The 26,434-nt window shown below is 48.8% G+C and overlaps 9 protein-coding genes across 9 annotated transcripts; 5 read left to right on the top strand and 4 right to left on the bottom strand.

Moving 5' to 3' along the window:
• Positions 1 to 284: 284 nt before the first annotated feature.
• On the top strand, positions 285 to 1,322 carry BOT4-2 (Cytochrome P450 monooxygenase BOT4; the record flags this gene model as incomplete). Its single annotated transcript, XM_066150626.1, has 5 exons — positions 285 to 365; positions 420 to 512; positions 566 to 635; positions 691 to 1,086; positions 1,147 to 1,322. 5 exons carry the CDS (start codon positions 285 to 287, stop codon positions 1,320 to 1,322), a joined length of 816 nt encoding a protein of 271 aa, XP_066009801.1.
• A 1,269-nt stretch (positions 1,323 to 2,591) lies between these two features.
• On the top strand, positions 2,592 to 3,779 carry gloE-1 (2-oxoglutarate-dependent dioxygenase gloE; the record flags this gene model as incomplete). Its single annotated transcript, XM_032023246.1, has 3 exons — positions 2,592 to 2,881; positions 2,952 to 3,018; positions 3,072 to 3,779. The coding sequence occupies 3 exons, from the start codon at positions 2,592 to 2,594 to the stop codon at positions 3,777 to 3,779; spliced, it is 1,065 nt and encodes a 354-aa protein (XP_031880018.1).
• A 201-nt stretch (positions 3,780 to 3,980) lies between these two features.
• Positions 3,981 to 4,947, bottom strand: aclL-3 (Cytochrome P450 monooxygenase aclL; the record flags this gene model as incomplete). Its single annotated transcript, XM_032023245.2, has 5 exons — positions 3,981 to 4,140; positions 4,213 to 4,373; positions 4,435 to 4,705; positions 4,757 to 4,867; positions 4,931 to 4,947. The coding sequence occupies 5 exons, from the start codon at positions 4,945 to 4,947 to the stop codon at positions 3,981 to 3,983; spliced, it is 720 nt and encodes a 239-aa protein (XP_031880019.2).
• Positions 4,948 to 5,145: 198 nt separating this feature from the next.
• BOA3-3 (Cytochrome P450 monooxygenase BOA3) lies at positions 5,146 to 5,973 on the bottom strand (the record flags this gene model as incomplete). The annotated part of the gene is made up of 4 exons (XM_066150625.1): positions 5,146 to 5,573; positions 5,636 to 5,705; positions 5,770 to 5,862; positions 5,920 to 5,973. The coding sequence occupies 4 exons, from the start codon at positions 5,971 to 5,973 to the stop codon at positions 5,146 to 5,148; spliced, it is 645 nt and encodes a 214-aa protein (XP_066009802.1).
• Positions 5,974 to 6,471: 498 nt separating this feature from the next.
• Positions 6,472 to 9,184, top strand: Ari1-0 (Aristolochene synthase; the record flags this gene model as incomplete). The annotated part of the gene is made up of 7 exons (XM_066150624.1): positions 6,472 to 6,538; positions 6,596 to 7,029; positions 7,081 to 7,218; positions 8,039 to 8,402; positions 8,487 to 8,760; positions 8,816 to 9,072; positions 9,126 to 9,184. The coding sequence occupies 7 exons, from the start codon at positions 6,472 to 6,474 to the stop codon at positions 9,182 to 9,184; spliced, it is 1,593 nt and encodes a 530-aa protein (XP_066009803.1).
• Positions 9,185 to 9,811: 627 nt separating this feature from the next.
• Positions 9,812 to 11,721, bottom strand: cysD-2 (Homocysteine synthase; the record flags this gene model as incomplete). The annotated part of the gene is made up of 7 exons (XM_032023242.1): positions 9,812 to 10,069; positions 10,123 to 10,216; positions 10,269 to 10,413; positions 10,488 to 10,908; positions 10,965 to 11,324; positions 11,382 to 11,465; positions 11,521 to 11,721. 7 exons carry the CDS (start codon positions 11,719 to 11,721, stop codon positions 9,812 to 9,814), a joined length of 1,563 nt encoding a protein of 520 aa, XP_031879973.1.
• Positions 11,722 to 12,088: 367 nt separating this feature from the next.
• On the top strand, positions 12,089 to 13,908 carry CGGC5_v000060 (Ent-kaurene oxidase; the record flags this gene model as incomplete). Its single annotated transcript, XM_032023241.1, has 6 exons — positions 12,089 to 12,352; positions 12,403 to 12,528; positions 12,586 to 12,670; positions 12,722 to 12,790; positions 12,839 to 13,423; positions 13,475 to 13,908. The coding sequence occupies 6 exons, from the start codon at positions 12,089 to 12,091 to the stop codon at positions 13,906 to 13,908; spliced, it is 1,563 nt and encodes a 520-aa protein (XP_031879970.1).
• A 4,342-nt stretch (positions 13,909 to 18,250) lies between these two features.
• CGGC5_v000059 (uncharacterized protein) lies at positions 18,251 to 19,692 on the bottom strand (the record flags this gene model as incomplete). Its single annotated transcript, XM_066150623.1, has 4 exons — positions 18,251 to 18,646; positions 18,695 to 18,983; positions 19,046 to 19,451; positions 19,506 to 19,692. 4 exons carry the CDS (start codon positions 19,690 to 19,692, stop codon positions 18,251 to 18,253), a joined length of 1,278 nt encoding a protein of 425 aa, XP_066009612.1.
• Positions 19,693 to 23,167: 3,475 nt separating this feature from the next.
• CGGC5_v000058 (putative FAD-linked oxidoreductase) lies at positions 23,168 to 25,374 on the top strand (the record flags this gene model as incomplete). Its single annotated transcript, XM_032023239.1, has 7 exons — positions 23,168 to 23,242; positions 23,322 to 23,740; positions 23,791 to 23,814; positions 23,876 to 24,059; positions 24,115 to 24,795; positions 24,846 to 25,076; positions 25,195 to 25,374. 7 exons carry the CDS (start codon positions 23,168 to 23,170, stop codon positions 25,372 to 25,374), a joined length of 1,794 nt encoding a protein of 597 aa, XP_031879972.1.
• Between the last annotated feature and the right edge of the window lie 1,060 nt (positions 25,375 to 26,434).

Genomic DNA, 26,434 nt, shown 5'->3' with positions numbered 1-26,434 from the left:
CATTGATACCAATAGAATACCAATTTGCTCTTGACTGGCGCACGCATCACCAGTACTGCCAGTGCACTGCCGGTATCGAAACTCCGAATGACCGGCGCTCCGGCGTTGAGGTGGAGCCGGGCTCGGACTGATGCCTGTTTTGGATAAACACCGCAGGGGCTTCTGCCCAAGTCTCAACCACGGACCGTGATTCTAGAAGATATTGCAAGACTGGTCCATGTTTCTCTGGGTCATTGCATTCAGGTGCCTCGAAGATCGTAGACTCCTACGACCAGTTTCACATCATGGCTGTTACAAGAAACATAGTACCCTTCGGGTACAATATCGAAACCATCCATGTTATGTGGGTCGCTGCTCTGCTATGTGTAAGTTACCATCCGTTTTCAATGTCACATTTGACAACTCTAAACAAATGACAGACTGTGTTATACGCGACTTATCATGTCATTTACAACGTGTTTCTTCACCCGTTGGCTGCCTTTCCTGGCCCTTTCTGGGCAAGGGCATCTTTGGTGCGTCCTAGACAAATGAGAGGGCTTCTGTGTGAGCTAACACGAAGGTCAAGCTTTGGCGAATCCGTCATTCCATGAGTGGTCATTTTCACCTGGCAATTCAGAAGCAGCATGAACGTTTGGGTAACTACCTGCGCCTTGAAAATGTAAACTGTAGAATGCTACTAATGATTTACAGGTCCTGTGGTCAGAATTTCTCCAAACGAGCTATCCTTTGCTTCGGTGCAGTCATGGAAAGATATCTATGGCCACGCGGTAGGGGGAAAGCAGACCATGACGAAGAGCGAATTCTATGATATGTACGGATCCGGTTTTGAATCTCTTTGTGTCGGTAGTGAGAGGGACCCGAAAAAGCATTCGCAGATGAAGAAGAACCTGTCGGCGTCCTTTTCAACCAAAGCACTTGCACAGCAAGAGAGCATAGTCCATAGCGTTGTCGATGGCTTTATTGCTCGACTCGAGTCCAATGGGACATCTGAACAGGGTTTAGACATGACTAAGTGGTTTGAGATGGTTGCGTTCGATATTCTTGGAGAAATGGCGTTTGGAGAGAGCTTCCACTGCATAGAGACGGGTAATGACTGGACTTCATTCGCCGTAGTTTGTTTCATTGTTTGCTGACACAGTCATTTAGGGAAGTCTCATTTCTGGTCTGATATGATTGTGGAACATCTGTTCTTCGTCACAGTTCTCGACAACCTTCGCCGATACCCCATTTTGGACGCTCTTGGGAGAAGACTGCTTCCTCGTCTGACCGTATCCGTTCGGGATCGTCACTCAGGCTACAGCCGTACCAAAGTTGAAAGGTAGAGTTACCACACTCTTTTACCTCGACGCCAGACTCACTCAATGGTTTCAAGGCGGCTTCAAAGTGATTCTGGGAGGCACGACTTTTTGACAAATGTATCGGAGAAGGTAAAGAGTGGAGAAGTCTCTCAAGAGGAGATGACCGCTCACGCGTCAACGTTGGTGTGAGTCTTCAGGGTTTCCAACTTGATGAGCACATTCAGGCTGACAACGGTCGAAGTATTGCTGGAGGGGAGACGGTCGCGACATTCCTAGCGGCAGTAACATTCCTCCTCCTCAAAAACCCTGCGACGTACCTCAAACTCCAGCATGAGATTCGCAGTAACTACAGCTCGCTGAACGAGATCACTGCCATGTCCGCCCAGCAGTTGCCATATTTACAGGCGGTAATTTCGGAGGGCCTCCGAATGTACCCGCCTGGATCGCAAGGTTTTCCTCGGACTTGTCCTGGCTCAACTATCGACGGCCATTGGGTTCCAAAAGGAGTGAGTTTCATACAATCAAATCTTGTGCCAGCTTCGCTAACTTCTTGCAATCAAAAGACCGAAGTGTACACAAGTGCATGGACAGTGACACACGATGAGCAAAATTTCCACAGGCCATATGACTTCATACCGGAGAGGTGGATTGGCACGAATCGTGTAGACAACCTCGAAGCCAGCCAGCCGTTCTCGCTGGGACCTCGCGGGTGTTTGGGGAAGAAGTAAGTGGCAACCATCAAGGCCAGGATCGCGCTCGCCGATGACAGCAGTTGACTGACTTTTGCGGCAACCTAGCTTTGCATTTGTTGAGATTAACCTCATTTTGGCAAAAATGCATTACGCATACAATTTGCACCTGGTGAATGAAGATCTGGATTGGCTGAAGCAAAGTCACATGCATGTGATGTGGTGGAAGCCATCGCTGAACATAAGGTTCGAACGGGTCGCGAGATAACATTTTATTAGCATAAATTTCACATTGCACCTCACTGTATAGCAGATTGGAATGATCAAAATATTGTCGATATGATGGTTAGGGTGCGATTGTGGCCAGATTCGCAATACTGACAGTGTGACTCTACGGTGTTTCCTAAAAGGGGAAAATACCGAAACCCGCAAAGGTCAACGCGATTGGTACACACCACCGGTGGACAGGGCACCCTTCAGCTTTGGCAACGTAGATATGACCTAGCCGGATTTCTGACGTCGTTCCTGCCTGGGAAGACGTCGCCGCGATTTTCAGCAACACTTCATCGAAGTCATTGTAATCTTGAACGTCTATACCGCCAGCATGTCTGCACAGATTCCACTCACCGAAAAGGTCGCTAAGGAGGACGCAGACCTGAGGGTTGTATCTCTCCAAAAGCTCATGGATGGAGATGCATACGTCAAGGAAGACCTCTTGAAAGCATGCACAGACCTTGGCTTCTTTTACCTCGACTGTCGCCATGTCGCTTCAGGCAGGATCATGAAGGAAGTTCAAGACATGTACACGCTTGCGACGAGCTTCTACGATCTTCCCCAAGAAGAGAAGTCGAGATGGCTTGTTGACAGAGATCACGATGAGCACTTGGTTATGGGGTACGAATAACCTTCGACCATCTGAATAAATCACACAATCTACTAACCCACTCTTTTTTGTTTTCTCTAGATACAAGCCTGCCGGTCATGGAAACGGACCAGTGGAGGGGAAGAAGGATGGCTTTGAGGGCTTGATGGTGAGCTGCACTAAGCTTTTAGTACATCGCCTTCAGAAGTTGACCTTACGTAGCTGTTCGAGCATCCTATTTCTAAGATTGACGATCCCTCGTCTTTCCCTGGACCGGCGGTGATTGCCAACGAGCTTGACCCACTCAAACAAGCTATGTCGAGCTTCCGCGAAATGAGCATTCTTCTACTCACTCGAATCTCCGAAGCCTTGGAGTTGAAAGACAATCTGGCGTACCAGCAGTACCACCGGAAGAATGCAGTTTGCCCTACAGCCCTCGGCCTGCTCAAGTACACGCTTGCTGAGGTGGAGAACGACAAGGTGGGACAGATCGCGCACTCCGACGCTGGCAGTCTTTCGATTGTCTTCACCGAAGTTGCGGGTTTGCAGGTTCTGAAGCCCAATGAAGAGACCTGGTATTACATTGCACCTAAGCCCGGCCACGCGGTGGTCAATGTCGGAGATGCGCTGCGCTTCATCTCCGGAGGCGTGCTGGAGTCAAGTCTGCATCGCATCATTCCTCACAAAGATGAGATGGGACGACACAAGTACTCCATCGTCTATCTTCTGCGGCCTGAAATGGATGCTGAATTTGTTGACGCGGAAGGCATTGTGTGGAAGGGCCTTGACTGGACAAACAAGAAACATGCTGTCTTCCGTGCTTCAGCGGAAGAACAGGCTAAAGGGACATATCTTACTGGAAGAGATGGATACGTGGGTCACTGGGATCCCGAGAAGGATGCCGAGAGTCAGATTATTACTGTCCGATGAGTGGCTGGCGGTTGTGAGAACTTAGGGAGCTTTCGCCGAAACCAGGAATTGCCATACTGCTTTGTAGCGACCCGCATCTTTCATTTTAAAAAACCCATCAGTACTAGATAGACAAAGACGTCGTTTATCTGGGTATAGTTGATGTTGAAGATATCTCTATCTACGCCTTCAAAATTGCCAGGTGTTTTCAAATCCTATGCCTTAGTGAGCAACAGGCTGAACAGTGACCTTCATAGTTGGCTTTTGCCAAAGAGTGTGCATCTGCGACGACGCATGCCAGTCCATGCTGGGATCCAACAACTCCAGATCGTACTTGAAATGCATTTTGGCGAGTACAGTACGAAGCTCCATCCATCCAAGACTTTGGTTGTAAAGGAAATGTCAGCTAGTGAGCTTGGACTAGTGAAAATACAATAAACATTTCAGCTCTTACCTTTTCCCTAGACAGTTCCTAGTTCCAAGTGAGAAAGGCTGGCTTGCTTCGAGGATATCCTCTTTGTTTGAGTTCATCCATCTCTCGGGTTTGAAGGCCCAGGGCTCATGAAAATGTTGCGGTGACATTGATGCAGCGAAAGGATTGGTTGACACAACAGTCTGCGAGGGCAAACACTATCAGAAATGTTTCATCTCTATTATTGAATGAGATTTTACTTACGCCTGCAGGAATAAAATGCCCGTCAACTGTATCTCCCCCTTGAGGAACAACTCGAGGGAGAGGGAACGGGAGTGGAGGATACATCCGCATTCCCTCCAGTATGATGGCATTCAATAACTTAAGCCCCGTGGTTGAAGCGTCATTAATCTCGTGGTAAGCTTTGAATGAAGTGCGGATTTCCTGGCGGAGTTGTTCAAGGACGCTGGAGTTGTGATGAAGGTAGTAGGTGATGCACGATAATGCCGTCGCAGCTGTCTCGCTTCCCGCAATTCTGCCCCTTGGTCAGTGACTTTGTGTCGAGTAACAGATAAGAAGCACTTACACAAAGTCCGACGAGTGCGCTGCAATCTGAACGTCGGAAAGATTGTCTGTCTGCCGATACTCCAAGATCTTGGTGAGGAAGTCTTTTCGGTCACTTTGCTGGTTGATTCGTCTGTGCTCACAATGCAATTAGACCACCGATAAGCTCTTGCCAAGTGATTTGTTCGTAGCATACTTTTGAACCAGTTCCATGGTGTAAGTTTCGTGTTTCCGTGTGTCCTCGATTAGCTTTGTTAAAAGACTCGGAAACATTTTCTGAAAGATTGCTCCAACCGAAGGAAACCTTTTGAAGCAGTCGGCCATTGCTCCCATTCTGAGACTTTTAACCACAATGGAGACCCATGGATGCTCCTGTCCTACAATTAGGGGCGAGGAAGGTCAGCGTTTACGTCAAATGAAGTGATCGAAGTTTAGGGCCAACAAACCTGAAGAGACTCCGCCGAAAGATTGACCGAAAGCAAGACTACCGATAATATCGAATGTTGTCAAGTTGAACCACATGACGATATCAATACCGTCAGGCTTGCCTCCCTCCTCTCCGATACGGTCGATAAAGTGATCGATCACTTGGCTAATGAGGTACTCTTGCTCCCTGAGTGAACGATCCGAAAAGGCGTCGCGGAGATATCGACGCATCTGTGCATGTTCGTCAGGGTCTCGCACACTGACTATGGAGTGTGCTTCAGCAGCGAAATTCCCGCCGTCATAAAAGTCGCTCTTGATGAACGGGCTATGGCCTTTCCTTTTGTCATAGATGTCTTTCCAGGACTGAGCTGTGTTGAATGACAGTTCATTGGGCGCAACTCTCACAACAGGGCCTGGTTCGTGTTGTATCATCAGCCACTGTCAGTTCGCAGTCCATCATATCTAGGAAGCATACCGTATTTTTGATGTAGCTTCAGCATTTCATATGGCTGCCGTCCACCTAGAAATCTACGACAGTGAGAGAACTCCAAGACAAATCTTGTCAGCTGGGTATCTTCACGAACACGCCAACACAAATCTCCAACTTACATTGCTGAACTTTGCTGTGAAGGGTCCTGGGAATCGAGCCAAAGGATGCCGCTGAATACTCCTCCACTTCAGCAGAGTGAAACTAGCGCATATCTGGCGGCGTAAGTAAAGATAGCTACCACCAAGGCTTCTGTCGAGATCAACACGTACGAAGGCAAATGCCCACAACAACGTCGTGGGCACTGAATAGTTCAAAATTTCCATCATCAGATGGGTTGGGTCGTTCACGAAATGTTTCAAAATTCACAACGATGCTTCCAAGGCCATAGCATGCTGGATCTTGCTGGCATGAGAAGTAGGCCGGTGTTTAGGCTCGCCGCAAAAGTAATAGCAACTTCTTGATTGGCTGTCCCAGGGTTTCCGTCTCCGACCAAATGACCTCTAGACTCGGAGTTCAGGCAAACAGACCCTGCTGGTAAGAGGAACAAAGGACGGATGATACTTTATCCCAAAACGGTAATACTCCGTGTCCCTAGCGCTCCGTGCAGATGTTTGGCTCCGGCGCCAGCCGGCCGATCGGTTCGGTGTTTGGTTACACGACATGCAAACTCGGAAGCAAAACTGGCAGGGCAGACGCCGATCACGGAAAAAGACATCCGCACGACGTAGCGACCGTCAAATAAGTCTCTGTCAGTGCCCACATCGTGAGGAATGACCGGGATACCGAGACCAGCAGACGCCCCTGTCCACACTTACTCCACAATGGCTACCTTATCAATCAAGGAAGAGGATATTCCGCTGCAGAGCGGCAGAAAGGCCATTATCACAGGTAAGCAATCACAGAACGTTGTATGAGCCTGCAGCTTTCCTGACTTGTTTGTTAAAGGAGGGGCATCTGGGATCGGGTTGGCCACGGCCAAAGTCCTGGCGGCCAAGGGTGCCGATGTTGTTATCCTTGACATCTCAGAGCCCGAGGAGACGTTGCCGTCTACAATTCGTTTCCGCAAGTGCGATATCAGCCAGTGGTCTGATCTGCGCGATGCGTTTGCCGATGTTGGTGTCATTCACATCGCTGTTGCAAATGCCGGGCAGAGTGAAGATGGTACATACCTCACCGACTCTTTCGACGCCCAGGGCAACTTGCTCGAACCGAACTATGATGTTATTGACGTAAACCTCCGTGGAACTTTGAACTTTGTCAAGCTGGCACTGCATAACATGAGATCCAATCAGACGAAAGGAAGCATCGTTCTGACGTCGAGCGCGACTGCATACTTGGCTGAGCAATCACTACCGGTGTACAGTGGCACAAAAGCAGCGGTAAGAATAGTGCTATCTGGGGCTTTGAAGGAATCTGACTGATGAATGTAGTTGGCCAATTTTATGCGCGCCATGCGCTCTACGCTGCGAGATAGTGGGATCACTATCAATACGGTTGCACCTGCCGCAACAATCACTAAGCTACTTCCAGCGGACTTGGCCGCACCAATCATAGCTGCTGGCCTTCCGGTCAGTTCAGCCCATTTCGTAGGAGTTGCAGTTGCGTATTCGGCACTTGCAACGGAGTCAAAGAAGGTACAGGGATATGGGCAAGACACTGCTTCGTGGGAGAGCTCCGCCGGTCGTTGGAACGGGAGAACAATCCTAACTTTGGGAGAAAGATATACAGAGTTGGAAGGGCCCATATCTGACTGTCGGACGTCATGGTTTGGCGAGAAGAACTTGCAAGAGACTAGGTCACAGCAAGCTGCGACAGACTTCAGACCGAAGCTTTAGCATAGTCACAGGCCAGTGAGGGTGGAGATCATTTTCCTGAACATTTCCCGCGAATAACGATTAATCTACGTATTATTTGACAAGATTTCATAATTATAGGAGATGCAGGTTTCATATTTTCTCTGTTGGTTTAATTCACTGTTATTCAGTTTTTCCGCTGCTATGTCAATGATGTCAAGAAGCTACAGACCGCCTTTTGACTTGCTGGGATCGACAGTTTGCGAACTCATTCTCCTTATCTTCCCCTTATTCTAATCATTGTTCTGCTATTCTTGTAGCCGTTGGCCATTGTCATGAGATTCTTATGGTTTGCTTGACGCGGCGACTTCCCTTTTTGGGAGGTTCCGAGTTTGACATTGCCGGAGCATTCCCCCATCAGATGAGTGATGGACCAGGGGTTCCCGAGCAGTCGGGTCCAGAGGTTGAAATTCGTCTCAAGTAAAACCTTGAGTAGAATCAAACTTAAATCACCACCAGTCAACGAATTTGACTGATGCTCAACCTGATCTTGGCTACATCACGAAGTAGTTGATATCTTTGACAGCGGGAACAGTCCGCCGTATCGAGCATCGTCCCAATGTTCTCCCTTCATGCGCTCGCTTCCCTCATATTCCCTCTTACGACGTCATCGCCGAAGTTACAATGGACCTCGGATGAAAAGATTAGCAGAGAGTACAGTCCGACCAATTCAAATTCAGTATCTCGATTTTCCGCCAAGATTCATCGACTGGAGCCCCAGATCTCTGCCGAAGTAAATGGTTTCTTCTTAGAGCACTGGCCTTTCGAGAACGACAAAGCGCGCAAGAAGTTCATCGCTGCAGGCTTCTCTCGAGTAACCTGCTTCTACTATCCTGTTGCCCTTGACGACAGAATAGGCTTTGCTTGCCGGCTGCTGACCTTGCTATTCTTGATCGATGGTAAGTATCACTACCTGGCGTGGGATACTCGATCTTTCTCGTGTATCCATTGCAAGTGGATGGTGACAAGCTAACGTATCCAAGATCTGCTTGAGGACATGTCACTGGAAGATGGATCGGCGTATAACGAACGGCTGATCCTCTTGTCAAGAGGCGACACGCAACCAGACCGCAACGTTCCCGTGGAGTGGATCACATACGACCTATGGAACGACATGCGATCCTGCGATAAAGCTCTAGCCGAAGAGATCTTGGAACCAGTCTTTACTTTCATGCGAGCTCAGACAGATAAATCTCGTCTGTCCATCCAGGAGTTGGGAGAGTATCTCAGGTACCGGGAAAGAGATGTGGGCAAAGCGTTGGTCATCCCCACTCAAGATCTTTTCTCTCTATCCGCGGCTAATAGATTGAAGGCTGTTGTCCGCATTGATGCGTTTCAGTATGAAGCTAGACCTCACTGCAGAGGAGCTCAATACGGTCCATGATATCGAGATGAACTGCTCTAAGCACATTTTTGTTGTTAACGACATCTACAGCTGGGAGAAGGAACTTAAGGCATCTCAGACAGGTCACCAAGAAGGCTCGGCTCTTTGCTCTTCTGTGTCGGTCCTATCTTCCGAGACCAGCTTGGACTACAAAGCATCGAAGAGGGTGTTGTGGACCATGTGCCGTGAGTGGGAGTTAGTTCATGAAGAGCTCGTAGAAAGAAGACGGAGTCTGCAGCCCTGCAGCAAGGATTTGCAGTCATTCATGAAGGGTTTGGAATACCAAATGAGTGGTAATGAGGCATGGAGCGAGACGACTCCGAGATACCATTCTGTTTGATGCAACGTCAACGGTCAGCATGATTTTGAGATAGACGCATTTCTAGCGATTCCATAGTATGCACAGCATTTCATCAAATTGAATCTTAGCGTTGAAGGGTTTCGGCTTCATCTATGAATACTTGGATTTCATCTCAGTTGCATGCATCGGCCATTCAAGATAAGGCAGTTCCCCTCATATCTCCTAGGAATGAATTTGACATTGGGTCTTTACAAGTCGGCCTACCATTTCTATACTTCTGATATTAGGCATCACTCGTAACTACTCCTGTTATCCCAAGCTTAGTTTTCCGTTCACAATTGTGCCGCTGTAATTGAATCGGGCTTCACTTTACAAGCGAGTTGCTTGATGCTTGATGGAGCAGTCTACGAAGCATAATAGATTACCCGAAACATTTGAATTGCGCACCTTAGCTCCAGCAGTAGTGACACACAGAGAGTCCCTCCGCGTGTTCCTTGACGCATTTGTTGATTGTATGACTCTTTTTATTCATAAAAACGACAGTTCCTGTAGCTACAGATCGTAAATGGGCTATGCTGGATTCCTATGCTTCCGATTAAACGTTTCTCTCAATCCTTGCGAGCCTACCAGTTCCCGACATCAGTTTGACGACCCATCGGGACGTTCTGTTTGGACAGTGACACATCCGCATCAGTGAAGTCAACCTTCTCGCACACAGCCGCTTCAATAACTGTCGGATGGTCTCCATTGGAAGTCAATTTGGCCTCCAGCTTTTCATCATGAGCATTGACAATGTCATCAGGCAATTTCGCTAGAGCTTGGTCAAGATCCTCAATGATGTCTCTCACATCCTCAGTTCCAACCGAGAAACGGATGAAAGCCTATGCGCGACGGAGTTAGCAAGTCTTCTTCACAGTCAGAACTAGGCACTCACGGGTGTAATTCCGGCTTCACGTCTGTCCTTTTCGGGCATGATAACATGGGTGGAGTTCCAGGGATGAGTGGCTAGCGTCTTCGAATCTCCCACACTGGCCAGAATGTAAGCATTTGTATCAAATAGTCCGATGCTTCGAGGCTCACTTTGTTTGATGTGAGATGACTCTCACGTAGTTCATTAGCATCTTGCTGGCGACGTCTCCACCCTTCGGACCAAACGCGAGAACGCCTCCGTACCCGTTCTTCAAGTACTTTTGCGCATTCTCGTAATATTGATTCTTCTCGAGGCCTACAAGCGTGGTTAGATTGGCCAGAACTTCAAGACTGTGGCGTTTGCTGCCGTCGTTGACATTGTGTACTTACCAGGATAGTTGACCCAAGCAACTCTAGGGTGTGCTTCCAAGAAGCGAGCAATCTCAATTGTGTTCTTTGCGTGTTTCTCGCACCTCAAACTGAGCGTCTCCATTCCAATGAGGAGTTGTTGAGCTGATGCAGGAGCCAAAGTGGATCCGACTTCCATCAGGATATCGATTCTCATGGCCATGGCGAACGTGATATTTCCAAAAGCTTTCCAGTAGGAGAAGCTCATAGGGCCTTCCTTCTTGATCATTCGTGGGAACCTTTCACCGGCTTTGCCCCAGTCGAAAGTGCCACAGTCGATGATGACACCTCCAACCGTTGTGCCGTGTCCACCCATCCACTTGGTGGCTGAATGCAAAATAATGTCTGCCCCGAAGTCGATAGGCTTGCACCAGATTCCGCAAGCACCAAAGGTGTTGTCCACCTGAACGGGGGGTCAGTTATGAAGGTCACATCATCAAGTCTGGGTAAGCTACTCACAACGAACGGTACGTTATTTTCATGTGCAAGCTCTCCTAGCTCTTTCAGGTCGGGAATGCTGCAACGAGGGTTTCCGATTGTCTCGACAAATAGCATCTTGGTCTTGTCGTCGATGTGCTTTTCAAACTCTTCGCGAGTTTCCTTTTTGGCCCACCTGATTGAGATACCAAGGCGAGGGAGAAGGGTCTTGAACAAACTGTAAGTGCCTCCGTACAGGTTGATTGAGGCGACTACATTATCACCAGCTCCAGCAAGACAGATAATGGTGTTGAAAATTGCGGCCTGTCCGGATGCGGTGGCAACAGCAGCAGTTCCACCTTCAAGAGCCGCGGCTCTCTTTTCAAAAACAGCGACTGTCGGCTAAAGCGGAATATGTAAGCCATTGGACCTAGCAATCTGCTCGCGGAGACTTCTCACGTTGGAAATTCGGCTGTAAAAGTAGCCGGCTCCCTCCATAGCACACACCCTCTTTGCATGGGCGCTGTCGGTGAAGATAAAGGACTTGATAGAAGATTGTCAGCAATTTCACGTTGAGATTTGACACAGCTCCACTCACCACGCTGTTGTAAATCGGCACCGCCCGAGCATGCGTCTCTCGGTCTGGTCGGTGGCCTGCATGGACCTGGAGCGTATCGTATCTTAGCCCATCGTCAAATCTCTCAACCTTGTAAGGTTGAAAGGGGTCGTCGATCTCCAACGACCTCTTGGCCGGAGTGACAGTGGTGGTGAGTGGCTCGTCGCGAATTGGTTCTCCCATGATAACGATGATTTGTGGTATTCTTTTCCTTGTGTGAGAAGAAACTTTTCGATAATGCAGTGTGCAGCACCGTTAAAGTTATTCAACTTCATGTATCATCATCAATCGGTGCGTCGGAGAGTTGCCTAATACGGAAATGGTGCGCTCGGTCAACAGCGCTTTAGGAATGAAACCGTGAAATTCCGCTAAACTGGCTATCGCCGAAGATACACTAAGGCACTCTGAATGGCAAACTTCGTCTCATGAAGCTCAGTTGTCAAACTGTCAAAGTCGGCTGCCTGCACCTCGAAGGGAACTTTCTCCCCATTCACGCATCCTCCCGAGTCCTCGTCACCATTGCATCGCTATCTTCAGCCGAAGTCTCAGTATGGGATCCTTGTTCGACACGGAGTCTTTGCTGTTACCAGCATTGGTGCACATTGATGTCATTCGATCACCGTTATGGGCGTTGGCATCACTGATCGTCATCGGTGGCCTGAGTATGATATTCTATCACAACTTTCAGTCTGAGAAGCAAATTCTGGCTCCCGGCGTTCTAGTTGTTGGTGGAAATGACAAAAAGAGCATACAACAAAACAGGGAGCGATTTCGAGAAAATGCCAAAGAGATGCTCGAGCAGGGTTACAAGATTGTATGCAGCCTGTACTTGCTTCTACATAGCAGACTTCTAATACTTCACAGTCTGGGGATGGATTTTTCTATGTACCAAGCCCACTTGGAGAGCGCTTGATGATACCTACCAAGTATCTTGAAGAGCTCAAGACTGCTCCAATTGACCATATCGACTTTGTGGCTACTTTCATCGAAGTAAGATCTAACAAAATGGCGAATGGCTGCGTTCTCCAGAACTAATAAAAATATCAGATGTTTGAGGGCAAGTACACGACAATGGGAAGCCGATCTACACTCCACCCTCGTGTTGTCAAGGCACAGTTGAACCATCACCTTGGTATGTATGCCTCTCAGCCAAGCAACCACTCATTTGCTGAAACAGCAATAGCGGATGTTATGCCTGCTGTTCAAAGAGAAATTGTAGACGCATTCAATGACACATTTCCTACCTGCGATGGTATGTTTTACAAACTTGACATCCTGTCTTGAGATCTGACTGGCATAGAATGGACCCCCGTCCCCGTTGTGGAGGTCCTCACCCAAATTGTGGCGAGGGTTTCCAGCTGCATGTTTGGGGGAACAACATTGTCGCATAATAAGGAATGGGTCCAGTCATCTATTCAGTTCGCTATCGACGGTTTTATCGGAGCTCAAAAGCTAAAGAAGTATCCCGAGTTCTTGAAGCCAGTTGTAGCACGATTCATCCCCGAGATTCAGAATATTGCGAATCACTATGCTGCTGCCGAAGCTGCAGCTATCCCGCTACTTGAAGCTCGTAAGCGGACCGGAGAGAAAGCAATGGACTTACTCTACTGGATGGCCGAGCAAGCCAAAGGCGAGGAAAAGGACCTGAAGTTCCTCGCAAGCATTCTTCTGAAGGTCAGCTTCGCTGCGATACACACAAGCGCTGCTGCGCCGGCACAACTCATCTACGATTTATGCGAGCGACCCGAGATAATTGAACCGTTGCGACGGGAGGTAATCAATTGCACCGGATCGGACGGGTTTATCGACAAGTCCGGTTTCTTAAAAATGAACAAGATGGACAGCTTCATGAAAGAGAGTCAACGATTCAACCCTCTGCTTCTAAGTAAGACCAGCGCTCCTCATTTTCATGACTTTCCGACTAATGGAATTGCAGTCACCTTCGAACGTGTAGTGCATCGGCCGTTCAAGCTATCGTCTGGTTTCACTATTCCCGCTCATACAACCATCGGGATTCCAACACAGGCAATAACCATGGATGAGTCTGTTTATCCTGACCCCGAAACATTTGACGCATTCCGCTTCAGCAGCTTGAGAGAGAAGCAGCCAGAGCTGGATGGTCGAGCACAGTACGTGGCGTCAAACCCGGCATCGCTGAGCTTCGGGTATGGGCGGCACGCGTGTCCAGGACGCTTCTTTGCTGCACAAGAGATAAAAGCCATAATGGCGCATTTGCTCATGAATTACGACATGCGCTTTGCGGAAGGTCAAGGTAGGCCTGAAAGCTTGCGCGTTGAGACTCAATATTTGCCAAACCCGGTGGCGACGATTGAGTTCAAAAAACGTTTGCTGCCCGACCTTAGTAGATAGATTCCAATATCAAAGGTTTCTAAAAGCCTTTCTAGTTCAAACTCAATTGTACACGAATATCCCACGTTTACTCTGCCCACTACATGGGATGATCTACTGTTTATTTGATGTTTGTACCACACCATGAGAAGGTTGTCATCCGGGTTTGCCCCAACTCTTGGGCTAGTTTGGGGTAGAAATTTTCTTTTCAACGACAATTATCTACTGTGCAGTCATTCCACGAAGCAATCACGATTGTCTCCTTCCTGATTATCTCATTGCTACCAAGGACGTTATGAGGAACTGAGTCCAGAGTTCTTTCTTTCACCGTTCTGTGTTCAGCATCGGTTGACTTCCTAGTTAAGAAAACGCCGACAATGTCATGCAGTATTCGCGGACACCATCCGACTCAATATAGCCACGTGGGCAAGCGGTCAGCTCCGCCTGGGATAAGGTTCTGGCGGCCTCCGAGTGACAGCGAGGTGTATTTACGGGCAGTACATTGTGATCAAAATGGACGTCCCGCGGGGGAATAGGGGATACTCCAGATTGACTATTTAGTGGAGAAGCCGTTGTTGCATCCCACCGGTGCAAGTGCGGGCGCGAAGAAAGTATCAGGCCATGCTTCGGTTTTAACTTAGAGGCCGCGAAATGGTGCTGAGACCGCGTCTAGTGGATATATCGGCAAGTTTTCAATGCGAAGGCGGTTGAGGATCGAAAGCCCCTCTTTCCAATTTCGACAATGTTGCCTTTTCCTGCGTCGGTAGAAACGACTCAGATAAAACCGGATCTGTCCGCCTTGACACAGTGGTATCCGTCACGCAATTCTCTCCGAGTGCCACGACTACGTGTGCGCCACCGGCTTCGTTTTCGCCAAGCTTTGACCGTTGCAAGGGGTCGGGCCGGGAGACACCCCCTAATAGACTTTCCATTTAGAACTCTAAAATCAGGGCACCGTTCTCGCCCTCTTTACGGGCTGTCCCATACACGGACTCATCCCAACTTCTGTTGCACGTGTTGACTCGCGGCTCAACTACGGTATTCTGCTCGAGGGAAGCGGGTAAGGGGTTGGGAAGAGGCGCATTATTTCGTTACGTATGCTTTGCACTGAAGCCTGAACCTGAGGGGAGGATAGAATAAAGTTCAAGGTGTTACATGGACTCGGGACCAGGGACTTGATTAGCGTTGCAACGGTCTCCACATCGGATACTGGAGCAGATGGGGGCCACAACCGACAATTCGCTTCATGATGTCCAGTCCCATGTGCGCCCTAATCGTCACGCTCGACGGCGAGGTGTGAGTGGGTAGTCTTGTTCTCAGCGGAGAAGTGCTCGTGTATTCGTTATTCGTGTCTCAATAATACTATCGTCCTGATCCAGATGTCATAGCCCCCAGCGTTTCTTGTAAGTCTCGAATTCTCAGCCCAACTGGTCGTAAGGCATTCTGGTGAGACTCCCAGTTCTCCCTTGCAGCATGCGATACCAGTCCCTCTAAGAAAACGGTCAAATGCCTTGCTTGAAGTAGAATCAGGAATCCAAAAACTTCAAATCGTTCCTGGACAGAGTCAATCTGAAACTGCCCGATATGAATTGGTAACCAGCGATGCGCGTGTCCATGCATGTCCAGTTGCGATGAGTCCCGCTCGGATGAGGAAGACATGAAGCTCGTTTCCCATACAGATGCTATGTCTTCCAACATACCAATCATCTTCTCAATCAAGAGTATTAAGAAAGTCATGACTCTAGAAGGGTTGCGGCATGAACTGCATTGCAGCAGGGCGTGACATTGTGATATCGACTTCTTGAGAGAGTTGAGTGATCTCTCTGCTGAGCAAAGACTGTTGAGTTTGGTATGACCTTGAACCTTCTCGAGGTGACCCAAAGTGACTCCCATGCAGCGGCATGGAGACGCTTGATGAGTTCGTGTTCTGTCTCTGACCGTTGAAGTTTCTCGTGGTTGGCGAATCTCCATTTTTGGGTCAATCTTTGATGAGAAAGGAGTTGAAGATCGCCCGCTAGATGACATATTTGTCGTGGGTCTTTTCGGGGATGGTAGAGATTCCTCCATCCGCTTCCTCTTATTTTGTTGTATTGCGTCCCATTCAGCGTCTCCTTGGTGTTATTAGTCTTTGCACCCCCTGATGAAGCATTGAAACTCACCTGAAGTTGCGCTTGTGTTTGCAAAGCTACTCTCTCGAGAAGTAGATTGGTTCTCTGATGATGAACTGGGCGCGAAGACACTGTCCAGTGTGAGTTCTCTCTCATCATGCTCTGATAAGGCAAGATCGGCTTCGAGTAGTTCGTCCATATCAAATTCCTGAAAGCTTGACTCGATATACTCCGGCAAAGCTAAATCAGGGAACTCCGGGGGCACAGATACGGCTTGGTCCGTGGGCAAAGTGTTGGATGAGTCGCTTGAGTCTGTCGACAAGTGAGTTGTTATGCTTGGGCCGTGGGTATCCCTGTTCGTGGGCAGTCGAGAAATTATAGGCGCAATGTTATGCCTTGCTTCCTTCGTTACGTTCTGATCCAGGAGTTGGCTTGATATAGAAACTTTGGCGTCTTCCAAAGGTGTGCGGGGTAGAATCATTAAGTCTTCCGAGCTTGACGGTGTTGGGGCTCCAAATGAAGAAACCCTTTGAGCAGTCGAAATTCTCCCTGTCTTGCGCCGCTTGGGTTGAGACGCGTTGGTGTAGTTGCATACGAGATTGCGATCTCTGCAACGTTGGCAACCAAATCTATGGCCAGTGCATTTCAACTAGAGAGAACTGGTCAGCGTTACTCTTTCAAGTCCTTATCTTCCACGCGCATCACTTGCCTTCTTAGCCCGGCACCCATCACATGCAAAGTGACTTGGATTCTGACCCGGAGCTGGCGGTTGATTTGTGCTCGATATGCAGACCACCTCCCCATCTCGATCTTCGGTTCGAAGAGTTGCGAACATGATTTCGCTCGGTCTCGCTCTTTTCTTTGGGCAGATTGCCGGCAACGTTGGGGAGAAAATGACAACCGAGACCGAAGACAAGAGATGAATGTTCACAATGTCCCATCAACCTACATATAAGACGCATCAAGAATGAGTACTGTCGAGAGCACAGTAAATCTAGGGAACCTTGTCTTTTAATGTGACTCCAGCCAAGTACGTGTCGTATGTTGCAGGCGAGGCGCATACAGCTACGAACTCTATTACTAGTCGTGAACTTTAAACAGCCTGTCTTTCGCCTGGCCCGGAACGTGAGATGCGGAAATGAGATGGGCATTTCTGCATTTATTCTACAGCTCTTCCCTTGTGTCCCAGTGGTCTGGGCTGGGCTTGAAACGAGGGCAGCCCACTTAGCGAAGTGGCATCGTGCTTTGACTAGAGCTTTGACAAGTTCCCGAACATAGTGTTGATAGCCGACCGATTTTGTGGGCTAAAGATGGCAACAAGAAGGGTTTCGGTGACGACGATCGTTCCAGAAGTGAAGTGGCGAATGAAGTTTGGAAACCCGTTTTTCTTCTTTGCCATGCCACAGTTGCTCAAATTGGGTCCCTCTTGTCTTGGCACGCCGCAATAGCTTCGGATTTGTGATCTGAAGTTTAGCTCTGTCAAGTTCCGGACCGAACCCCTGGTCCCTTGAAGTTTAACTTTCCCGACCCATGTGGTCTCAAGACGACCATAAACAGTAAGACCCTGAAGATCGGTCACAAACGCGCGCAGTGAGTTCAACTCAAGACACAAGGATAACGCCTGGAAGTTCAGAAGCCGCCGCGGACATCCGAAGCCCTGGTCGTCAACTGCTCCGTGCTCAACCCTGCCTCGATTAAATGAAACTATCCACTCGCGGTTGTCAATCATTGCAACAGCGCTCACCGCCGTTTTTATCATGTCTCTATTGATTGGACTACAGGAAACAGTACTGGTTGTAACAGTCCCTCGGCATGGTGTCCTCGAATGAGGGAGGCAGGGAGTACCTACGATAAGGGTAAGAAGCCGATAAATACGACCTCCTCGCCCCGCGCGATGCTGACTCTCGGCGGACCCCAAGTCACAAGAGCTCGGGTACAAGAGACGGATTGAGGCATATTGCCGTTGATGGCGAGACAGGGGGGCAGTGAAAGAGGACGAGGCGAAATCGATCTTCCCCATGGGCAGAAGCTGAGAGCGGCGGGGAAGTGTCCGAATGACAGAGACCCGCACCGGTCAGAAAGTAAATTTCTCGTCTCAAGGGATCGAAAGAACGGTTCCGGAGCTGACACTCCTCGAATCTTTCTCTCGGTATCATATCTACTTCAAATAACAGAATAATATCACTAGGTACTGAGACTTGACCTCAAGGGCTGATAGCGTCACGGTCTTGTTTACCTATGGCGGCTTGAAGACATCAAGTCTGATCCCCGCTGTTGTACAAAGAAGGATGCTCTGCGAGACTCTCCCAAAATCCAAGTTCAAAATTCCAAGGATCCAGGCTCAATCCGAAGTCCCATGGCTCAGAATCATTGGAAGGATTAGTTTCCTTCCGCGAACTGATGTATTCACTTTGCGAGTCCTCCATTTGTATGCGGTCGAGAAATCGTTGAATGGTATCCGCAGCTGCCGAGAGCACCGTAAAATTCGGCTCTCCAGGCCGAATTATAGTTCCCATCTCAATCTCAGCAACGAGTACCCCTAGATCTTGTAAAGTTCTGTTCTTTGGGATCTTGAATTGTGTCACGAGACTTGGCTGTTTCAGCATGGCTAGTAACGCTATACCGACAGCGGGAAGTCCATAGTGCGCAACCTCAATAGAGTTAGATTGAACTTTGTGATTCAAAAGTCGAAACCTTACCTTCCATACTGTACTTGTTCCGGAAGAGACGGCCTGATCCCTAAGCACGACTGCTTCTACGACTAAAGACAGAATCTCTTGAGCGAGTTCCACGATGGTCTTGTCCGGTTCTGGTGGGGACTTGAGACAGACAAGTTGCGTAAGAAACAGGATGTGAAGGTAATTGAGACGTGCGCTTATGAGAAAATCGCGTTCAAATGGAGTTCTGTCTGATCGTTTCATGCTCCCTTCCAGCCGAAGAGAAGGGGGTAACAGCATCCATTGACGTTGAGCACGCTCTCGTATCAACCTGTTTGTGGTTAGCCATGATAGTGCTGAAAGATGCAGTCTGTATTGAAGAACTACGCTTACTTTATTTTTTCCATGCATATTTCTCGACAATCGCCAAACAACATAGCTAGAATATCCTCTTTGAGGGAGGCGCATTGTGCGGACCAACGGGTGTCTGCTCTGTAGCAAGCTTGTGCATCTTGTGTCCAATCTTCCGTCTTGTCAGACGCTGGTTGATCTGACTCCTCCGAGTCAAGAATCAGTCGCCCTTGAGGAACTTGGAGATGACAAAATCTTTTGCTCAGCCTTGGAGAACGACCAAGAAAGATTGAAAAGTTCTTATCGGCCGAGTAAATGCGGGCGAAAGCGGTTTTCCGGAGCTCAACCAGGAACAAGGGTGCTGAAACTGGTCCTGACGGCTTTTGGTGATAACCAAGCGCAGTAATTGATGCAATGACGTCCCCAAGCCTTCTCCACGCCGAGTAAGCTGCGAGATGCATCAGTTCCGTTCCTATGGCGGTTCCCATCCCATTATACTTACACTGAATCCCAAGAACGTATGAATGAGCGATGAAGTTTTCATACTGTGCAATGAGCTGGAGGTCATTCAGGCAGTCTAGAGATATGCATATCTCTGCCAAGGCATCCGAAACCTTGATTGCTAGCCCAACAAGCTGTTGCCTTCGCACATCTGATTTGTACAAAGATGGGAAGAAGGGCACCTCCATTGTAGCTCGGATCACAGCTGTGAAGAAAATCCCCACTGTTTCCCATCGCAGGTTCTGGCCTACGAACTGAGCTGTGAAGTCTGAAATGGAGCACCCTGGATTAGTTCCAAGTGTCTGCCTCGAATTTCGAAGTAATAAATGAGTGAGTGAATGATGCCACCAGTCATCTTTGTCGGTCTCTCCTTCCAGGATGGTGCCCAGGGCTCGGGAGCATTCATCCACGAAAGGTTCAGCAAGAGCTAGATTGGCGCCTGTAGCACGCCAGAATCTAATCAAATCTTGCATAGCATTCAACGGAAAACTTTGGAAGACATGTCTCATCAAGTCCAATGTGTTTTTAACAATTGGTTCCTCGTCCAAATAGATGGTATTAGGCGCAGCTTCTGGCCTAGACATTACACTGCTGGTTGCAGTTCTTTCTGGGCTGTCGTTCGCATCCTGTATCAGGTGACTGAAGATGGAAATGTGACTAGACGCCCCTAGAAATCCAGGGTTCGGGTTCAAGGGACGGGTCGGAGTTGATGATACAGGCGAATCCTCTAGTGGTTGGTAGCTTTCAGTGGACTTTTAGCGACTGTTGACCAAATGACACAACCCAGTACATACCGAGCCGTCTTTGAAGATAAGAATGATGGCGAAAGTGTCTCGGTTCGCTTCCTTTTGAAAGGCGTCGCGCGATAGACACAGACATCTTCTCGTTTGTTTTTGACGCATCGGGCGCAAACGGGCCGCTCATGGCCGCAAGCCAGTTTCGCCGTTCGACACGGGTCACATGCCGCCAGCCGGGGCGTCATATTATTCGTTCAATGACACGATAAAATCGTGCAGTTCGTCCGTGTGAGAAAGTCCCAAGGTGTTCGGCCAACGGAGGGGTATTTGGGAACTCCGACGAAGTTGTTCATCGGAGTAAGATCACTCCGATAACCGGTAACGGGGTTCAAGATCCTTTGTTTCTCCGCACTCGGAGAGTAAGTGATGGATTCGGAGTACGGAATAATCGCGGAGTAATCTACGCAGACGAATTTCGACTACGGAGCGCGACGCACAGCTCCATCCTATGAATAGAATTATGTGACAATAGCATTGAAGGGAATTCGGCGCATTTGCATAAAATCTAATGTTGCCGATGAACCATTGGGTCTGGTCGAGCAACGGATGTCCAGAATAGGCAGTCCGTCAGTGGCAGAGTCTGTTATTTTTCGGATAGAATACGAAAATACTCCCAAGCGCTAACGCCTTCGTATTCTTTACGATGTTGTTCTACTCAGCCACGTCACCTGGAAAAGGGCGAAAAGTTCCGAAGCACGGCTGCGAATGAATTGGCTCAGAAATCTGTATTGCTGGTTTTTTTCTTTCTTTTTTTTTTAAATGTTCTTGACAAAGAGTTCGATCAAGGAAGACTGTCTCCCAGGCGTGACACTGGCCACTGTAGAAGATCCTGGGCTTCTGGCTCTGTGCGTTCGCAAACCCCAGCCATAATATGATCTGCCCAGCCATCAGCAGGCCATCCATGCTCCAACTCCTTCAGCACAACTGCAAAACAAGCTAGAATTGCCAATGAAAGAGATTCTCTCTTCCGAACCTGGTCTAGAAAACGCTCCGGAATTCGGTATAGCCAGCCGAGAGGGCTAGCGTGATGTGCAGCATCAGGTAACAGAGAATTACTCTCGTTTTCGAAAGCAGACGGTTCCATCACAATAAACAACACTTCCAAATCATCCAACGCGACGTTGTAAGCCGCCCTGGCCCCAAAGTCGGATATCTGTTGAGCTCGGCGACGGAGCATCTGAAAATGGGATTTGTACCCAGCTTCGGCTCCGTATTCTGGAGATTCTCGTGATACTGAGACGTTTATTGCGGCTTCTGAGGGCGCCTTTGTGCTTTCGCTACCTTCGTTGTGGAACCTGATCGACTGCACCCCTCGTAAGAGCCCGAGAAAGTCAGATCCAGCTTGGTCGCTGAATGCGATGTATTCTCCTGGCCTTGGACCCAAAGCTAGATTAATCAGACCGATCAAAATTGCCGAAGTGTGCACAACCTCGTAGTTGCTATCGTTGATGTCTTGAAGAAGCATAGTAGAACCTTGGATCCCAAGAACATGGTGTCGTTCGGCTTGGGCTAAGAGATCTTGCTGTAAAGGATGGAGGCGAACTTTGTGCAGCGCAGCGAACGCCAGCATGAGATGAAGAAGGTGTGGATATTGGAAACCAAGCTCTGGCAGCCGGACAAGCCAGAAGCGTTTCCCCTTATCGTCATGAGCCAAGGTCGAGGCTGTTATCGTGTGGTAGTGGTGCAGCAGCTCCATATCAGCGTAGCTCAGCACGGGATGCGAGAATGCGTGCTGAGCAGACCGGGCCATGGAATTTTCCATCATTGCTAATCGCTGGGATATGATTTCCAGTTGTTTGGACTGCTCGGCCAGTACGCTCAGTAGGGTGGACGAAATACCATCAGTCTGAGTCGAGTTCGAGAGACCTGGGCCAGTTGTGCGCGTGGTGTTTGTTTGAGATAAGACGTCTGTTCCAAAACGACAATTCATGCACTTCGATGCACCATCTCCTTCATATCGTTCCAATCGAAAACTGCAGTCGACCTCCCTGCGTACACAGTTAAGACAGCTCGGCCTAGCTTCATCGCACTTAATTTTCCTCCTCTTGCACTCTCGACAACCCAATCGGGACTTTTTGTGAGGCCGTCTATGTTTAACAGTGCCTTCTGATGAGCTCATTGTGGAAGGTTTGGTGCATAGACGCCACTGGTATGGTTGGAGCGGTTGTTTTCGGGATGGACGAGGACGGTGAATGAGCGGTCGTCGATGGCGCTCCAGCTGTGGGATCTGAACGAGAAATCCGCGGATTCTATGCGAGCGCCCAGACAGATGGAGCTTAAATATTTCGAACAAGGGGACATCGGCGGTCCGCTATGGGGGACGTAGATCCTAGTCTCTGGGAGATGGCACAATGCCAATTTCACAGCTAGCTCATTTCCAGTGGCGCGGTTCACGCCTGACTCCTAAATCAGTCCTTCCGACCCCATCCTATCCAACGATACCACATCCGTGCCAATGGACCCTGTCATAGCCACTTATTCTAGGATGACTGGGGCATTGAGAAGATGCCGACTCTCGGGTACCCGCATATAAGCAGTAATCATTGGTGCCTATATCGAGCGTATTAGCTCGTACAGCGCGCTTAGAATACGCTTTCAAGCCAGGATGCTGTATGTATGGACTCTTCGACTATAGCCTCTTTGATCTCGCTATGATGGATGACGGCATTCAGTTCCTCACTTTCCAAATGGGCCAATTCAGCCATTTTAATTGGACCAAGGCGACATGATCATGTCCAAGATTGTTTTCTAGGCAGCGCTTCGTCAATTCGTATAAATCTTTGACGGCTTCTCGTTTTCATGGCTTAGTCTGAGGTAGCCATCACTCAACATTCATTCATTTTTATCGCTTCTTGTCACTAGAAACATGTTGTCTACAGTGAAATTTGTCGTGGCAAGTTTTGCTCTAGCCGGCGGCACTCTGGCTAATACGTGCAAGTGTGTAAGTGAAGACCAACTTTCGGCGTTGTCATCAGATATGGACTATGGTGCTCAACACAATCGTTTTAACCCGGATACAGACTTCTTCGGATACTTGCTGGCCATCATTGTCAGAGTGGGAATCCTTCAATCAGACCATCTCCGGCAAACTCATTCGCACCGTTCCGCTCGCCTCCGTCTGCTACAAGTCCGAGCCAAACTACAACGAAGACTCCTGCAATATAGTTCTTTCCAACTGGACAACCTGGGAGCTCCATTCCTCGGATCCAACCAGTGTGCCCTCTTCGCCTTCCCTGAAAGGTTGCGAACCGATCTACTCCAACGGAACCAGCATCAACGGGGATCCTGATGCCGGTATCAAAGGCTGCTCTTCGGGTTTCCTGCCTCCTTATGTCGTCAATGCAACTGACTCTGGCGACATTCAGAGGGCACTTGCATTCGCGAAAGATCGTAACCTTAGGCTGGCTATCAAGAACACGGGGCACAATGGCTCTGGCAGGTACGCGCTGATTGATCGATGGAAGATCCTTGGCTAACTTTTGAGCATAGAAACCTGGGATTCGGAAGCTTGTCGTAAGTTCTCTCCTTCTGCCTATTCTTCACCTGCACAGCATTGCTCATACAATCTCAACAGGATATGGACGCACAACATGAAGCAGACTCAATTTCATGAGCAATTCAAGTCTCTCTCCTGCCCCGCAAACTCTACGTGGAAAGGTAGCCAAATGGCCATCACCATTGGAGCCGGTGTCCAAGACGGCGAACTTTACGATTTTGCGCAGAAGCACAACGTAGTGGCCGTAGGCGGCACGAACATGGTACGAATACTTTCTAGAAAGTCCTACAGACTTTTGGCTAACATGTGCCGTTTAGGACGTCGGTGTTGTCGGGTGGGCTACCGGAGGAGGGCATGGCCACCTGACTGGAGAATATGGCATGGGCGCAGACAGCATTCTCGAAGCCTCAGTCGTTACCCCCAACGGTGATCTGGTCACAGTCAACGCGTGCCAGAATGAGGACATTTACTGGGCGATTCGTGGAGGCGGAGGTGGTACCTTCGGCATCATCGTCAACATGACAGTCAAGGCGTATCCTGTGCCAGACATGATATTGCTTGGTCTCAATGTGTCCGCTAACAACGGTACATCAACTAAGAGTTGGTGGAAGTTCGTCGCAAAGCTGCACACTTTGCTCCCTGCACTTCAAGATCAAGGAATCAAGGGTTACTACACCATCGCGGGACCCCCTTCTAGCGCGACAGTTGGCATGTCCGGCTCACTCTTTGCCTGGAATATGTCAAACGACACTGTTGCGAAATCAGTCACTCCTATTCGACAACTGATTTCGAACTCAAGCGGTATTGTGAGCGGTTCTGTTCAAGTCGTTCCAATCCCATCCTTCTACGCCCTTCTTACCGGCATCAAAATTCCCGATCACGCTGGGGGGTTTGGGATCACTGCCGCAAGACTCATCAGTCGGAAGACTGTCACCGAAAACGAAGAATCACTCGCCGAGGTTTTGGAACAAGTTGGTCCTCAGGCCATCGCGCCAACAGTGAGTCCCCGTGCGTCCACCGACTTCTTAGGCTAACCATCAATGTGAAGAACGGAACCCCGAATCCTTCCATGTCTGGAACCATGACGATCAGTCAGGTTCCCGTCGACAATGCGCTGAATCCTGCGTGGCGCGATTCTGTGGTTCATCTCATCACTTCCCAATCATGGACGGACTCCACGCCAAACACCACTGTGTCTACGCTGGTCAACGAGATGACATACAACAAGTTGAACATTCTGCGAGAGCTGAATCCGGAAACGGGGACCTATCTGAACGAGGTCAGTTGTCCTCATTTATGTCCTATTGTCTGATCATTTCTTTCGTCATCCTTTGAGTTTACTCCTCTTGAAGCTGCCCGCAAAGTCAGTTGCTAATGCTTGTTTTCTACTTTCATAGGCAAACGCAATTGAGCCTGGTTGGCAATGGTCTTTCTTCGGACCCAATTATGGACGACTTCGTAGTATCAAGGAGAAGTACGATCCTGAGGGGCTTTTGTGGTGCCCGCAATGTGTTGGGAGCGAGGAGTGGTTAGAGAGCGAGGACGGTAATCTTTGCAGAGCTTCGAAGCCGTTCTAGTTGTTGTCCAGGCTTTGCCGACGAGAAACCAACCTTTTGTTTCCTTTCTTTCTGAGGTGCCGCGGCACCCAGCCAATTCAAATAAACATTCTACCAATCATTGATAATAGAATTTGGTTTTGCCAAACTTCGACTAGACGAATCTTGGTGGGCTCTATGAGACTTTCTGGGTGTGGAAGCACTCTCCAACGAGCACTTCCATAACACCCAAAAACCGTTTTAAACGGAGGGAAATACTCCATCCAAAACTAAAGAATTAAAATTACACTTTGATTCTGGCTCTCGCCCACTGCTTTGAGTTAACTAGGCTAATACCGAGGCATGTCGTCAGAGAATCTCAAATGTCAAGCAATTCAAGTCGGCAGAGTGGAAGCATGTTGCTATGCGACATTTTCACGACTACGATGGAGAAGACGAAGATCATTGCCAGTCGCTTTCCGATTAGTCAAAATTCTGAGCATTGAAGCATCCTAATGACATCCCAAGATGTCTCAGACTAATGACCCGGAGCTGGGGACAACTCACCCAACCGCCTTGCAGCGGCCCCTGTGCGTCCCGAAACATGTACATCCATTCCAAGCTACCCTGCACGTCATTACGGCAGATCACCTAGCGCATAACTCAAGACTTGATTAGGCATGTTAGCAAGCCACCTGACTGATGCGCCGTTCTCTTTCCAGAAGAGGATTGATACTTAGGAGTTTAGCACGCAGATTGAGAGTGCTGTTTCAAGAACACTTTCCACGGTTGGTTCCGTTTGGCTCAACGCAGCAACCTTCGTAACAAAACGAAATACCAATGTTTGCTGTGGGTATGCATTGCGAATCTTATTTTGCGGTCACTCATTGAAGACCTCTCGCAAAATCATATCCAGGCACGCCATGTAAATTGGCCGATTTTTGAGACAATGCAAGCTCAATTCTCGCGTGACAGTTATGCAGCAATAGCACAAATTGCTGTCCACTTGCTGCGGAAGCTTGATGAAGCGATCTTCTGCCAGGACGGGAAACGTTGTCTAGGTTGCTGGCTTCGGCAAACTTGAGCTCCGAACCTCTGCCTT

The sequence above is a fragment of the Colletotrichum fructicola genome, assembly GCF_000319635.2.
Source record: "Colletotrichum fructicola Nara gc5 chromosome Unknown KSG_Nara_v1_contig01, whole genome shotgun sequence".
In the NCBI taxonomy this organism is placed as follows: domain Eukaryota; kingdom Fungi; phylum Ascomycota; class Sordariomycetes; order Glomerellales; family Glomerellaceae; genus Colletotrichum; species Colletotrichum fructicola.
Note: the sequence above shows the minus strand (reverse complement) of the source record. Positions and strands in the feature narration are given on the sequence as shown.